The sequence below is a fragment of the Podarcis tiliguerta genome, assembly GCF_965153285.1.
Source record: "Podarcis tiliguerta genome assembly, chromosome: 11".
Classification (NCBI taxonomy): domain Eukaryota; kingdom Metazoa; phylum Chordata; class Lepidosauria; order Squamata; family Lacertidae; genus Podarcis; species Podarcis tiliguerta.
In genome coordinates this window covers 46,747,610-46,761,508 of record NC_139544.1, presented here as the reverse complement: position 1 = coordinate 46,761,508, position 13,899 = coordinate 46,747,610, and the positions used below count along the sequence as shown (strand labels likewise).

General features: G+C 45.3%; 2 protein-coding genes across 5 annotated transcripts in view; one reads left to right on the top strand and one right to left on the bottom strand.

The window, feature by feature from the left end:
- The window catches only part of IL7R (interleukin 7 receptor), a 188,913-nt gene that overhangs the window by 21,224 nt on the left and 153,790 nt on the right, over positions 1-13,899 (top strand). The window contains exon 9 of one of the 2 annotated variants that reach the window (XM_083403013.1): positions 89-342. The exons of the other annotated variant lie outside the window; for it this stretch is intronic. The gene's annotated coding sequence lies outside the window, so the exon portion shown is untranslated. Of the gene's footprint in view, positions 1-88; positions 343-13,899 lie in introns of those variants that run through there. 2 annotated transcript variants of the gene reach the window in all.
- On the bottom strand, positions 2,523-13,774 carry CAPSL (calcyphosine like). 3 transcript variants are annotated; one of them, XM_083403232.1, is made up of 6 exons: positions 13,584-13,774; positions 10,199-10,249; positions 8,446-8,582; positions 7,258-7,435; positions 4,112-4,321; positions 2,523-2,783 (listed from the first exon to the last, which is right to left on the bottom strand). In XM_083403232.1, the coding sequence occupies exons 3-6, from the start codon at positions 8,580-8,582 to the stop codon at positions 2,682-2,684; spliced, it is 627 nt and encodes a 208-aa protein (XP_083259358.1). In that variant the 5' UTR covers positions 10,199-10,249; positions 13,584-13,774; the 3' UTR covers positions 2,523-2,681. The 3 variants fall into 3 exon arrangements, with proteins under 3 accessions (XP_083259358.1, XP_083259359.1, XP_083259357.1); XM_083403233.1 differs by lacking the exon at positions 13,584-13,774 and adding an exon at positions 13,295-13,473 and having other exon boundaries at positions 10,199-10,244; XM_083403231.1 differs by lacking the exon at positions 10,199-10,249 and having other exon boundaries at positions 13,583-13,772.

Below are 13,899 nucleotides of genomic sequence, written 5' to 3'. Positions count from 1 at the left end.
TCGTCGCTGACATTTCCTTCAGACTCCTCCCCCTCGCTCTCCGTTTCCTGCCTCTCCTGCGACTCTTCTCCTGAACCCCTGACAGCAGCGTATTGATATTCTTTCTGATTTTATGGGCCAGAAGGGGCACATTCAGCTTCTAATATATATGTGTGTGTTTGTGTGTGTATATAAACACACAGACGCACCCGGACGTATACAGATATGCTAGAATTTGCTAGAATGTATATGTGCTCATCTTTCTACTGGTGAAAAAGGTCTCAGGCATTTGAAAATGTTTTACATTATTTTTTTATGTATGTTTGGAAATGAAAATGAAGTAAACTCTTGGCGTCAGTGTTACCCAGTGAATGCAGTTTTAATTCATATGCACTTGAGATTACTAAGGAGTACCAGAAGCGTTTTTTCTCTCTGCCTCACTGAAAGGCAATGAGTCATCCTACCAACAGCCCGTTTAATTGTTTTGCTGACATATTGGACCATAAAAATCTGTATAAATCCAGGGACTTTGGAAGCAAGGGGGTCACATAGATTTCTGAGCCAAAGCAGATTCCATATGCAAAAGGAGAAATGGCAGGTAAAAACCAAAAGATGCACTCTGGCAAGGATTTCATCACTCATCTTTTTTACTTCAGGTGCCCATCTTCTTGGGGGGAAACTAATTGTGGCTTCAGCAATCAGAGTGGGTTGCATTTCAACACTGGCTTTGCTTTAGCAGAAAGTACTTCTGCTTGCAAGGGATGCGGGTGGCACTGTGGGTTAAACCACAGAGCCTAGGACTTGCCGATCAGTAGGTCAGCGGTTCGAATCCCTGTGATGGGGGACCCTTTGTTCGGTCCCTGCTCCTGCCAATTTAACAGTTTGAAAGCACATAAAAGTGCAAGTAGATAAATAGGTACCGCTCCAGCGGGAAGCTAAACGGCGTTTCCGTGCACTGCTCTGGTTCGCCAGAAGCGGCTTAGTCATGCTGGCCACATGACCCGGAAGCTGTACGCTGGCTCCTTCAGCCAGTAAAGCGAGATGAGCGCCGCAATCCCAGAGTCGGCCACGACTGGACCTAATGGTCAGGGGTCCCCTTACCTTTACCTACTTCTGCTTGCACAAGTCGAAGCACCCCATTTTTACTGTTCTGCCCTCCACTCACCTACCACAAACCTGTGCATCAGTCTCCATGCTGACAAGTGGGTCCCCCACAATCCTCAGGAACAGCTTTTCAGTGGAAAGGGAAATTAAGTGGGTGTGAGGGATCAACAAAATTCAGGTGCCCGGCCTTGTTCATGCATAAAGTCAGGAGTGGGGAACCGCAAATGCAGCCCTCCAAGCTTTTCTATCTGGCCCTCACATTCTCCCCAGGCCTCACACCCCTCTCCTCAGACCAGACCCCTCACTGAGCTTGCTTCCAACCCCAGGGGTTTTTTGCCTGGATGAAAATGTCCTCCAGCTCTGATAACGCCTCTTGTTTGTCTAACTAGAGCAGGGGTCAGCAACCTTTTTCAGCCGTGGGCCAGTCCACTGTCCCTCAGACTTCGGGGGGGCGGCGGACTATATTTGGGGGGGGGAATGAACAAATTCCTATGCCCCACAAATAACCCAGGGATGCATTTTAAATAAAAGCACATGTTCTACTCATGTAAAAACACACTGGTTCCCGGACCGTCCGCAGGCTGGATTTAGAAGGCAATTGGGCCAGATCCGGGGCCCGGGCCTCAGTTTGCCTACCCATGCTCTAACGCCACTGACAACCACCTAAACAAGAGATTCCCCAACAATTCTGCTCATGTAAAAACACAAGGCAGGTCCCACAAATAACCCAGAGATACATTTTAAATAAAAGCACACATTCTACTCTTGTAAAAACACACTGATTCCTGGACCATCTGCGGGCCAGATTGAGAAGGCGAATGGGCCACATCCGGCCCCCGGGCCTTAGGTTGCCTACCCCTGGACTAGAGGATGTAGAGGGTTGTGTGAATGTGTGTGCAGACTCTAGCCTGCTGCATACAAAGGTAACTTCTTCACTTGTTGCTCCGCCCACTTTTGCCTCTGGCTCCACCCACCACTGCCATGTGGCCCCCCTGGAAGGTTGGCCAGAAGGGAGTGTGGCCCTGGGGAGTGTGAAAAAGCTTCCTCGCCCCTGCGCTAAGGCAAAACCATCATTGGATGCAACCCAGCATTCCCAACCTTGTGTTTGCTGAATAATGTACGGGGAGGAATTTCAGGTGTGATGCTTCCCCACCCACCACTTTTCTTCCTGCAACCCCTCCCCAGATATTGCTTCCCCCTCTTATTACTGATCTCAGAGCCTGACTGAGGGGGTAGTAATGAGGCTAGGAAACTGGGGGCAAGGAAAGGAGTTGAGGAAAAGCAGCAGGTGGAGGAAGGGCTTATCATCCCTGACTCAAGCAGTACTTCTGTCCTCCTGACCCCTGTTCACATTTGTTACATTAGGAATCCCTGTTTGCTGAAACGAAAAGCACAGTTCCTCAGTGAGATCAGTCTTCCCAAAATAATAGGCGCGGTGATAATTTTGGCTATTGCTTCTTCTAATTCACTCCTAGGAATGGTGCAGCTGGTTATTGCTCTGAATACAGCAGCACTGTCCTGTATATGATGAGGCTTAGGAGACGTTTACAATGACAACAGCAGCAGCAGCAGCAGCACTTTGCATTACGATAACAAAATCAGATTTTCCAAGCGTTTTTCATCATCACAATGAAGTAGACATCTGTGTCTATTGAAGCGCTGACACCTGCGTAATAGTTCATAAATTCTTCTGGTGTAACCTAAAGTAGAGGGATTGTAAAGAAAGAAAAAATTAATATCTTCATTTGTCTTGCCTTGTCTTACCACAGACAAGAAATCAATAAGGAAATTGCTCCACATGGAATATGTATTGATGCCTTTCCCTCCAGATGTTTTGGACTATAACTCCCATCATCCCTCACCACTGAGTCCTCCTGTCTGGAACCAATGGAGGTTGTAGTCCAAGTACATCTAGAAGGCATCTGGTTTTCAGAAGGAACCTTATCAGAAAGGGGGAAATGCGGAGTCCATGACAGCAGAAAATAAAAAGCTGAACATGAGATGGGAATTCCCATTATGGAGTCCTTTCCCTTTCCCTACAGGAGATAACACCTCATGAGGGTTATCCAGCTATTATTTGCAATGGAAGGCCTTATTAGTAAAAGGCACATTGAGCAAGCAGATGCGTTGATCCTCCTTAGAGTCCCAGGGCACTGGAACATAGAAAACAGTTGTGTTGAAGGATAATGGTAAAGAAAAAGTGGGATGTAAAAGCCATAGGAATTTAGCATGTTAAGGCGTACAAACACAAAGGTTGTCTCCTCCACTTCTGCTCACTGGTCAAACCCCTGTGGAGTTCACATATCCCATTCCCACCCCCCATCTGACTAATGTTCATGAAAGAGCAAGGGTATAAGAAGAGCTTGCTGGACCAGGCCCATCTAGTCCAGCATCCTGTTCTCGCGGCAGCCAGCCAGATGCCTGTGAAAAACCTGCACACAGGACCAGAAAGCAATAGCTTCCTCCTGTGGTTTCCAGCAACTGGAATTCAGAAGCCAGTCAGCATCCATCTGCATCATGGCTAGTAAAGGTAAAGGTAAAGGGACCCCTGACCATTAGGTCCAGTCGTGACTGACTCTGGGGTTGCGGTGCTCATCTCGCTTTATTGGCCGAGGGAGCCGGCGTACAGCTTCTGGGTCATGTGGCCAGCATGACTAAGCCGCTTCTGGTGAACCAGAGCAGTGCACGGAAACGCCGTTTACCTTCCTGCCGGAGCGGTACCTATTTATCTACTTGCACCTTGATGTGCTTTTGAACTGCTAGGTTGGCAGGAGCTGGGACCGAGCAACGGGAGCTCACTCCATCGCGGGATTCGAACCGCCAACCTTCTGGTTGGCAAGTCCTAGGCGCTGTGGTTTAACCCCCAGCGCCACCCTTTAACCCACAGCGCCACCCATCATGGCTAGTAGCTATGCCTAATTTTCTGCACTGTGTGTAATTATTGTGCCAACTGTCTTGTTCTTTAAAGCAAAACCCTTAAATGTTACAAAGGCGCCACCTTTCTGTCAACCTGCAATATTTCACTTGCCTGTCCATCTTTATCATAAGGCGAATCAAAGTTATCCAGAAACAGCCTGAAAACTTGCTCTTCAGACCATTCCCCATTCTGGTACTTGGGATGGTGTTTTGCATTGTAGACTCCTTGTAAATCTTCAATGGTGACAATCCCATCCCCGGTCTTGTCTAGCTTTCGAAAGGCTTGCATGATGACTTCTTTTCTTGCGTTAGACATGGGAGGCTTTAAAACAACAACACCAACAAATGAACATAGTAAAGTCATTGGATCATCACCCATGTCCAGCAGGGTCTTTGTACCGACCAACGCTATAAAAATATCGGCAGATTGGCTGCATTTCCTTTAATGTGTTCGTAGGACTTTGGGTCACCAAAAGGAAGGTTGCAGGACCCATTTGATCATAAAAGACTTATATCCTGCTTTATAGACCTGGGATAAATGATAGAAAGGATAGGAATGCCGATTCACCATTGGAAGACTGTGTTCATAAAATCAGAGGGGTTGCCATCTGCAGGAAAAGCAACATAGCTGTATGGTACCTCAAAGACTAATATATTTATTACGGTATAATCATTTGTGATCAGGGTTTTAAATTGTATGGAGAGCCTTCCTGAGTACAGGGTGTTCAGAGGTTTGCCCTCCAACTTGTGGAGGGCACTCTCAGCCCCACGTCCCCCCACAAGGGGGGAAATGTAACACCGGAAGGAGGCTAGTTTGCATACAGTTAGATGGGCAGGCATAAAATCCTGTTCACATGATGTCAGGGAACTGCCATCTGAGCGGGGGGCGGAGAGGAGGCTCCCGGATGATGGAGGAGAGGGTCCTAGTAGGAGGAGGGATAGCCCATCCGCTGGGGAAGGTAATCAGCGTAACACCAGTGGAGAAGGGGAGGAGATAGAGGAAGCGGAGAGGTGGCTCCAGGACTCCTCGCAGGAGACCAGCGGAGAGGGCACAAGTGCTCCTTTGCCCACACCCACCTTGCGCAGAAAGCTTTCGCGCAGGGGAGGAGACTGGGCGTCAAACAGCTTTTATGTTGGAAGCGGTTTAAGAAATGCCCACTGACGGATTCTGCCAGCGACTGAGGCAGCCACGGAATACAGGCTGTCCTGTCAGAAAGGGTTCAACCATGCAAGCTAGCCATGAGTAAAGGCAACTTACGCACAAGCAATCCCTAGAACCATTACACATGACAACCAAGCAGTGTTTGAGGCAGAACTAACAAAACGAACCCCATCCCTTCATGTATGGGCATTTACATAGGGCATGGTGGAATGCATACAGCCATGTGAAAGGAGCTTAAAACGGATTTCAAAGGATTGGTTAATATACTGAGGCTACTAGCCTACATACACTTACTAGTGAGCAAGGCCAATGAACATGCTGGGACCTGCTCCAGAGTGAATATGGGCTGCATATGATTGTATTTTCATATAACTTACTTTGGCCTTTCATGATTGTTTCATTTCACCACAACGGAGCTGTTTATGAATCACCATCCACAAAAGGAAATGGTACATTGCAGGTGGGTTTTCAAAATAGAATTCATAAGCTTATATAGTACCATATTGGCCTGAATATAAGCCTCACTTCCCCCCCCCCCCAATTCCGACTGTGAAATGTTAAAGTGTGGCTTATATTCGCGACCTTACGGTATGCAGCCAGGAGAGCATGGCAAACAGCACCAGGAGTGTGGCAAAGCAGCGCCTGCCCTGTGTGTAGTCCCCGTCTTCCCCCAAGGCCGCCGCCAATGCAGCGCAGCCCCCCCCCCTCCCCAGTATGCAGCCAGGAGCAGCAAGGAAGGAAGCAGCTTATATTTGGGTATTTTTCCTCTTTTTTCCCCCCCTCCTCCAATTTTAAAGGTGTGATTTATATTCGGGTGTGGCTTATATTTGGGCCAATACGGTAGCTATTGCCTGGCTCACATGCAATGGGAAGCCATTGTTAACATTAACCAAAGTTTATAAGCCAACAACAAACCATGGCCTATGTGTGTGGTTTGTTTGTGACTAATAAACCATGGTTAAGCTGCTGAACAGAGTCCAGGTGATCACAGTAAGCCATTCTTTATTAAACAATGGTTAAATTATATTTTTGTTACACTTAAGACCAGTGCTTTTTCCAAAAAATGTTTAGAGGTACTCTCATTTTCCTGCTTATATTTAAATACTGCCCCTCAATGAGGCCAAACTTAGATTCACAAAATGCTTAGGGGCATGAGCCCCCCTGTGTCCCATCAGAAAAAAAGCACTGCTTAAGATGCGGGTGATGCTGTGGGTTAAACCACAGAGCCTAGGACTTGCCGATCAGAAGATTAGCGGTTCGAATCCCCGCGATGGGGCGAGCTCCCATTGCTTGGTCCCTGCTCCTGCCAACCTAGCAGTTTGAAAGTATGTCAAAGTGCAAGTAGATAAATAGGTACTGCTCTGGCGGGAAGGTAAACAGTGTTTCCGTGCGCTGCTCTGGTTCACCAGAAGCGGGTTAGTCATGCTGGCCACATGACCCGGAAGCTGTACGCCAGCTCCCTCGGCCAATAAAGCAAGATGAGAGCCGCAAGCCCAGAGTTGGCCATGATTGGACCTAATGGTCAGGGGTCCCTTTACCTTTAAGACCTTTTTTTACTAAAGTTAAAGGTAAAGGTAAAGGTACCCCTGCCCGTACGGGCCAGTCTTGACAGACTCTAGGGTTGTGCGCCCATCTCACTCAAGAGGCTGGGGGCCAGAGCTGTCCGGAGACACTTCCGGGTCACGTGGCCAGCGTGACATCGCTGCTCTGGCGAGCCAGAGCCACACACGGAAACGCCGTTTACCTTCCCGCTAGTAAGCGGTCCCTATTTATCTACTTGCACCCGGGAGTGCTTTCGAACTGCTAGGTTGGCAGGCGCTGGGACCGAACAACGGGAGCGCACCCCACCACAGGGATTCGAACTGCCGACCTTTCGATCGGCAAGCCCTAGGCGCTGAGGCTTTTACCCACAGCGCCACCTGCGTCCCCCAAGTTAAAGGTAAAGGTACCCCTGCCCGTACGGGCCAGTCTTGACAGACTCTAGGGTTGTGCGCCCATCTCACTTTAAGACCTTTTTGTACTAAAGTTACCATTCTATATTTCTATGACACAGAAAGCATTTCTTTTAAAAATAAAATAAAATAAATTAGCCTTACCCTTAATGTTATGAGAAATTCATCAAAGTCTATTGTTCCACTCCCATCTTTATCAAAGATCTTGAAGATCTTTTCAGCTTCGTCTTTGTCAATCATCACAGCGTAATCATTGAGGCCTTTCAAGAACTCTTTGAAATCGATAGTCCTGCTGTTGTCATCATCCATGATTCGAAAGACCCTGAAGAAAAGAAGGGCCACTTTGAAGAAAAGAGTAATAAAATAAAAGAGGATGGAAGAGGAATAGAGAGCAGACGCTGATATCAAGAAGTTAGGACACAGGCATTCAAGAGAAAAGAAACAACACAAACCTTTCTCAACCAATAGGTCAGCTCATTCAGCTCTTATGTAAAATAAATAAATGTGTAGCGTTCATTTGAACTGTTTCCATTCCATCCTCTCTCTCTCTTTCTCCTTTTGTGTCATGCCTTTTAGATTACAAAAGACCTGTCTTGTTCTAACTGTATATAAGTCATTCACGGAGCCCTATCGGCCAAAGACTAGCATACCAATAAGTAAATCTGGACTCTGTTTTCAGATATTGCAAATGAAATTTGCAGTTTCAAGTCCTATAGTCCCCCAAATAGTTAATAGTTAATGTTATTTCTAAGGTTCAAGGCAGTTGCTTGAGTTTGCTACAGAATAAAACCATACTTTCATTGCTACATTGCTACAGAATAAAACCATACTTTCATTGCTTTAACTCATCATCAGTACCGCTGTGTTGTTATTGACAATCATGCATTTTATGCTTCCTTTTGCAAGCTACACATGAATAGTTTTGCCCTAAGTGATGCTGTTAGGGGCCTATGACTTTCCTTCCCTCATTCCTCATTTTCCAAGCCCTCTTACCATTGCCTTCAGCCCATTTCTGCAATGCAGGGGGGGTTGGACTAGATAACTCACTGGGTCCCTTCCAAGTCTACAGTTATATTTAACATTACGTGAGTTCATGAGCTGTGAAGTGAATTCAGGTGTAATGAGGCCCCTGCAGCCTTCAACTGGTTCAGGTAAGTATTTTCTCTTTCTTGACAGTTTGGCTGCCTCATAACATCAGTGCTTGAGGGCCTCTTGAAACAGAACGCGGAAATCCAAATGTCTATTAAGCAAGGCCAGCTGTGCTTCAGTAATCTCCTGGCCTACAGAAGAATGTGGGCTGGTTTAATAATTTACCTCATGAACTCATTTTACCTGGCGAGGCCTTTGATGCCAGCAGAGCCCCTTGCTAGGCACTGAAGGCGAAGTCTCTCGATTGGATCTGTAGTTTTGGCAAGGTCTCTTTTGGCCCGGATTGCCATCTCCCGGTCGTGTCTCGCTGTACCAGGCATCTAGGAGAGAAAAGAAATGGCAAAAATGTTGGCAACCGTACTCATAAGAAGGAGCTTCATTTACTAGAGTGAAGCTGTTCTGTTTGTATGTCCACAAACGTACATAAAAAGTGCATATACATGTCTGAGTCTGGTTGCAAAGGCTTTTGCAAGGGGAGTTTTAAAAATAAAAGAGAATGGATGAATGTAAAAATGCAATGGATGAATTCTGAGATGCAATGTGTGAGTCAGTCAACTGAAGAAAAGGATTCAGTCACAATATTCGGCCGCTTTTCCAGAATGTATAAGTTTTGTAGATATTTATGTGCGTCGTTTGTCAGGCTTGGAGGGTGGCTTCCTCAAACCTGGCCGTGTCTCTGCAGTACAGTGGTACCTCGGGTTACTGACGCTTCAGGTTACAGACTCTGCTAACCCAGAAATATTACCTCAGGTTAAGAACTTTGCTTCAGGATGAGAACAGAAATCGTGCTCCAGCAGCTGGAGGCCCCATTAGCTAAAGTGGTGCTTCAGGTTAAGAACAGTTTCAGGTTAAGAACGGACCTCCAGAACAAATTAAGTACTTAACCCGAGGTACCACTGTACAGCAACGGAGGTTCGGTGATTAGTAATTTACAAAGTATACAACCAGAGCTTCCGAATGTTTGCTTGAAAACGACTCCTATATTTCACTGAAGCTTACTACCAAATCAGTGTGCATTATGTTGCAGCCTAAATGATTTAGCATTTCTTCACTTGGGAAATCTCTCATTTAGCGGAGGACAGATCTGGAATAGTCCTGCCCTTTTCCCATCCATCGCCAAGATTCCCTTTTGCTAAATAATCCAGAATATAAATCTCTGTGTGTGTTAGAGTGAAAAGAAAAGGAGGATTTCTTCAAGGTGTGTATGTACAACTCAAGAATGTTTGCAAAATATGCAAAATATGTTCTGCTGTTATATCTAGCTAGCAGTGAAATGTAGATTTCTTTCCCCCCCAAAACAGCCAATTAATGAATTCTCAGAAATGGTTTTGCAACCCTCTGATAGTATCAGTCCAAAAGGTCATTGTGCTAAACTGGAATTTCAACCTTCCCTTAAGAAGAAATACAAAGATCTACTAAGAACATAGTACAAACATATTAGGTTTTGAATGATGCGCACATTTTTTCCTCAGTGTCGTAACACATCTTAGACTTGGAAACCCAAGACGCTGCTGTAAGTAGTATTTAAAAAGGGGAAATCTTCTCCAAAATGCTAATTAATAATATATACATATAATTTATAGGTTAAGATAGCCCCCCCCCAAACAGAAATGGACTGGACTGGCAGCTGAACCTTACTTCAACACTGGTGATGGAGCATCCTCCTCCACAAAACCTCAGGCAGTAGGCCAAACAAGGGGTGCCAGGGCAAACCATTTGGGAATAGAAAGGGGGGTTTTCTACCCTGACTCAAAACAAAACATAATATTGATTTCCCCACTTTCATGTGGGATTTCTGTGTTCCACAGACTCTTTTCACAGCACATTTAAAAACATCTTTCTTTTTTTACTATGTCCCTAGTCCATGTCAACTTCATTGTCAGCATACTCTCTAAGTTTGTCAAATAATAATAATAATATTATAATAATTTATTACTTATACTCCGACCATCTGGCTGGGCCTCCTCAGTCACTCTGGGCAGCTTCCAACAGGATATTGAAAACACAATAAAACATCAAACATTAAAAACTTCCCATAACAGGGCTGCCTTCAGATGTCTTCTAAAAGTCAGTTGTTTATTTCCTTGACATCTGGTGGGAGGGCATTCCATAGGGCGGGCGCCACTACCAAGAAGCCCTCTGCCTGGTTCTCCCTAATATATTTCTCTTTGCTTAATTTCTCCTTGGCCCAATCTTTTTCATATTGTGGAAGTCTCATTGTTCGTTTGTCTCTTGTATATTTTAAAAAATATTTATATTGTTCTTTTTTCTTTATACGTTTCTTGGTCAATACTTTTCTGACAAAACGTTTAATGTTTAAAAAGAAAGTACCATACTTTTCCGTGTATAAGACTAGGTTTTTTTTACTTTAAAATAAGGTAAAAAATCTGGGGGCGTCTTATACACGGATAGTGCATATGCCCATTTTCTATATTTGGGGTCCCCAAAAGTAGGGAATGTCTTATACATGGGTGCGTCTTATACATCGAAAAATACAGTAGTTTCCAAAGGGATTGTGAATATAATCCTGTGGCAATTTTTAAAAGAAAAAAAAAATGTTCAAAGCACTTCTGCACCTAAGAAACTTAACAACAACCCCATCCTTTTATGTTGGGGTCAGGGGTTGATTTGGGCTGAGATGTTCCTTTGCTGAGCTTGGCTGGCCTCCACTTGCAGATTGATGCCAGCATCATTCCACTGGTGCTAAGATCCTGCTTCCATCCACTGAAGTTGCAGGTGGATCGAAGGCCCTGAAAGCCCTGAAATAGGATGTTTAGGGGTAGGGGTGAGAGCAGCTGAGCTGCCCCGGGATCCATTGGATCTCTAGCAGGCCCCACTGCTATCACAAGACAGCATCAGGCCTGAACTGGGTTCAATCACTATGCCAGCTTCAGATTGGTGCAGCAACCTGCCTGACCAGCTTCCACCACTACGTTAACCCACGCCAAGTGAGGGTTGTACCCTAAGAAAGAAACATGGGAAGTAGTCCTATTCCAAGGCAGGCCTTCAGTCCATCTGGCCTAAGATTGGCTACTCTGGCCGTCGCTCTTCAAGTGAAGATGCTAAGGACTGAACAGGGGAACCTTTGCATGCCATGCATGTGCCCTATCACTGAATCTCCTCTATAACAATTTGTTGTTAGTCTTTCTGGTGTCACAGTGTCTTTGTTGACTTTGCCTATACATGTCTATTCGGAATGAGTTATGTGGGACTTACTCCCACATGCATGTACATATAGGACGGCAGCTTCAGTGGCCACGGAAAGCTATTAAATTTCTTCAAATGGAAACCTTCAAAAGCTGCGTGAGAGAGGCTTGGTGTTGCTTCCTTTTTAAAAGTCTTGTTTCCTAGTCAGTTGTTCTGTGGAGACGTTATTAAAGAGCATGGCCACCTATGAAGGCATTTCAAAATGTGTGGCGAATAAAATAAAACTACTTATGGCCTTCAGGTTCTGATACTTCTGTTTTTAGAATGTGCATAGCTTTGAACACTGATGAATTTGCAGGAAATGTAGTATATAAATTAATTGATTAGTACTACAACTGGAATTGGGATGCGGGTGGCGCTGTGCGTTAAACCACAGAGCCTAGGGCTTGCCGATCAGGTCGGTGGTTTGAATCCCCGCAACAGGGTGAGCTCCCGTTGCTCAGTCCCTGCTCCTGCCAACCTAGCAGTTTGAAAGCACGTCAAAGTGCAAGTAGATAAATAGGTACCGCTCCGGCGGGAAGGTAAACGGCGTTTCCATGCGCTGCTCTGGTTCGCCAGAAGCGGGTTAGTCACGCTGGCCACATGACCCGGAAGCTGTACGCCGGCTCCCTCGGCCAGTAAAGCGAGATGACCGAACCCCAGAGTCGGTCACGACTGGGCCTAATGGCCAGGGGTCCCTTTACCTTACAACTGGAATAACATGGCCTCCAAGTATACATAAGTCAGCCATTCCTCCTTTAAGTTTTGGCTCAGATGCACTAAAAAGAAAAAAGTTCTAGAAAGTAGATCCTTACATGAGCCATCTCACTTAATATGGCACAATTGTGCATGCCTTTACTTCTGATGTTTGTCTTCAACATCTGTTATCCATAAAGGCGCCGCCATTAAACATGGATGTTCCATTTAGTCATCATAGCTAATAAAGGGGTAGCACAGGCCCTCTGTTTATCCATTCTTTAAAGCCATCTAATATTAGTGGGCATCAGCATATCTTGTGGCAGTGAATTCCGTAAGTGAATCATAGTTGAGGAATACAGGTGCTGCCTCAAAGAGGCACCAGCTCTTAGTTCTTTGCTGCTTGATACCATTAGTCAGCATGGTGTGGCAGCATCTAGGGAACTGATGACGTGCCATAAATAAGTGAGTCTTATCTCCGTGATTTGGGAACAGTGCATTAATAACCCAGTTGAAAAGGACCAGATTCATTGTCCTATGCAGCAGCTTCTTAAATACTTATATAACAGCCGAAAGCACATAGATGGCTATTGCCAGAAAGCAAAACTGTTTTGTCGAAAGAACCCTGTGGGAAGCTGCTGGCCTTGGCTGCAGCCATTTTTACTGCCTCTCTTTTTGCACTGGCATGGTGAAAATCCCAAGTCGTGACAAAACTCTTCCAAACACCTTTCAACATAGTGCTGCACAACCCCTGGACTCAGCAGCCCTTTGAACGCCAAGTCTGATTTAGACAGATGGTCGATCGGGATGAACAGCTGCCTTTTCTTTGTCCCCCGACAGTAAGTCTGGTCTTAAATGAGGAAGCAGAAATGGGCAAGGTGGAAAACCTCTTTCTTTACACAGAATAATCCTGTGCACTTTCTTGTGCTTTGATTTCCAAAAACATGCCATAAATCTCCCTCTGACTACATGGTCATATTTATTTACTGCTAATTCGACAGACGGCCTGCTTGTTGCATTTTATTGTGTTTTGTCTATTGTATTTTTAGTTTGGTCTTCACTGCTTTGGAGACCTTCGGGCCCAAAAGCAGAATACTAATGAAGTTTAATAATAATGTGGTGGTAAAAAAGTAGAGATAAGCACACTCACAAACTCCGAAGGCAACAGGTCCCATTCAAACCCAGCTTGGTTTTCTCCCCTAGCGCTAGAACCAGATCGGTTCTTCCTCCAATTTTGTTCACAGAGCTTATTCTGTAAATAGAAACAGCTTCCTGGCCCTGGAAGCATACGCTACTATATTTCTATATGCACCAACTTTTAAGATAGGCAGTATCTTTAGAAAGTAAAGAGCAGAGGTAAGCTGGACTATATCAACCTAAATTAAAGGATACTCTTCCTGAGCCAATCAATAAAGGAATGAAGAAAAAAACCATTTACCTTTAATTTGTTACCTGTTGCTCCTAACCTGAAACTACAGACGCTCCCTTGTACAGTTTGGGGAAAGTGGGCCTGTCTCTTCCTAGCATCTCTTCCCGCCCCTGGTCTATACCTCCCCCTTCTGATTGGACAGACTGTGGTAATTAATGCAGAACCATGGAGAGCACCGAAGGGTGACTGGAAGACGGGAGTGTCCGTCCATCTCAGATTACTTGTTTACATAGTGCTACCCTGCCTAGAGTTTATCACCTTGTTTCCACGGAGACATGGCTTGCTGTGAAAGGCCTAGAGCAACCTGCCAGGGATTTCATTGTTCC

Excerpts from the sequence above, each read along its gene's own strand:
- CAPSL (XM_083403232.1), bottom strand. The coding sequence starts at position 8,582 with ATGCCTGGTACAGCGAGACACGACCGGGAGATGGCAATCCGGGCCAAA. Across the intron at positions 4,322-7,257 it reads AATTTCTCATAACATTAAGG|CCTCCCATGTCTAACGCAAG; the intron begins GTAAGGCTAATT and ends GTTGTTTTAAAG. Across the intron at positions 2,784-4,111 it reads CTTATGATAAAGATGGACAG|GTTACACCAGAAGAATTTAT; the intron begins GCAAGTGAAATA and ends CCTCTACTTTAG.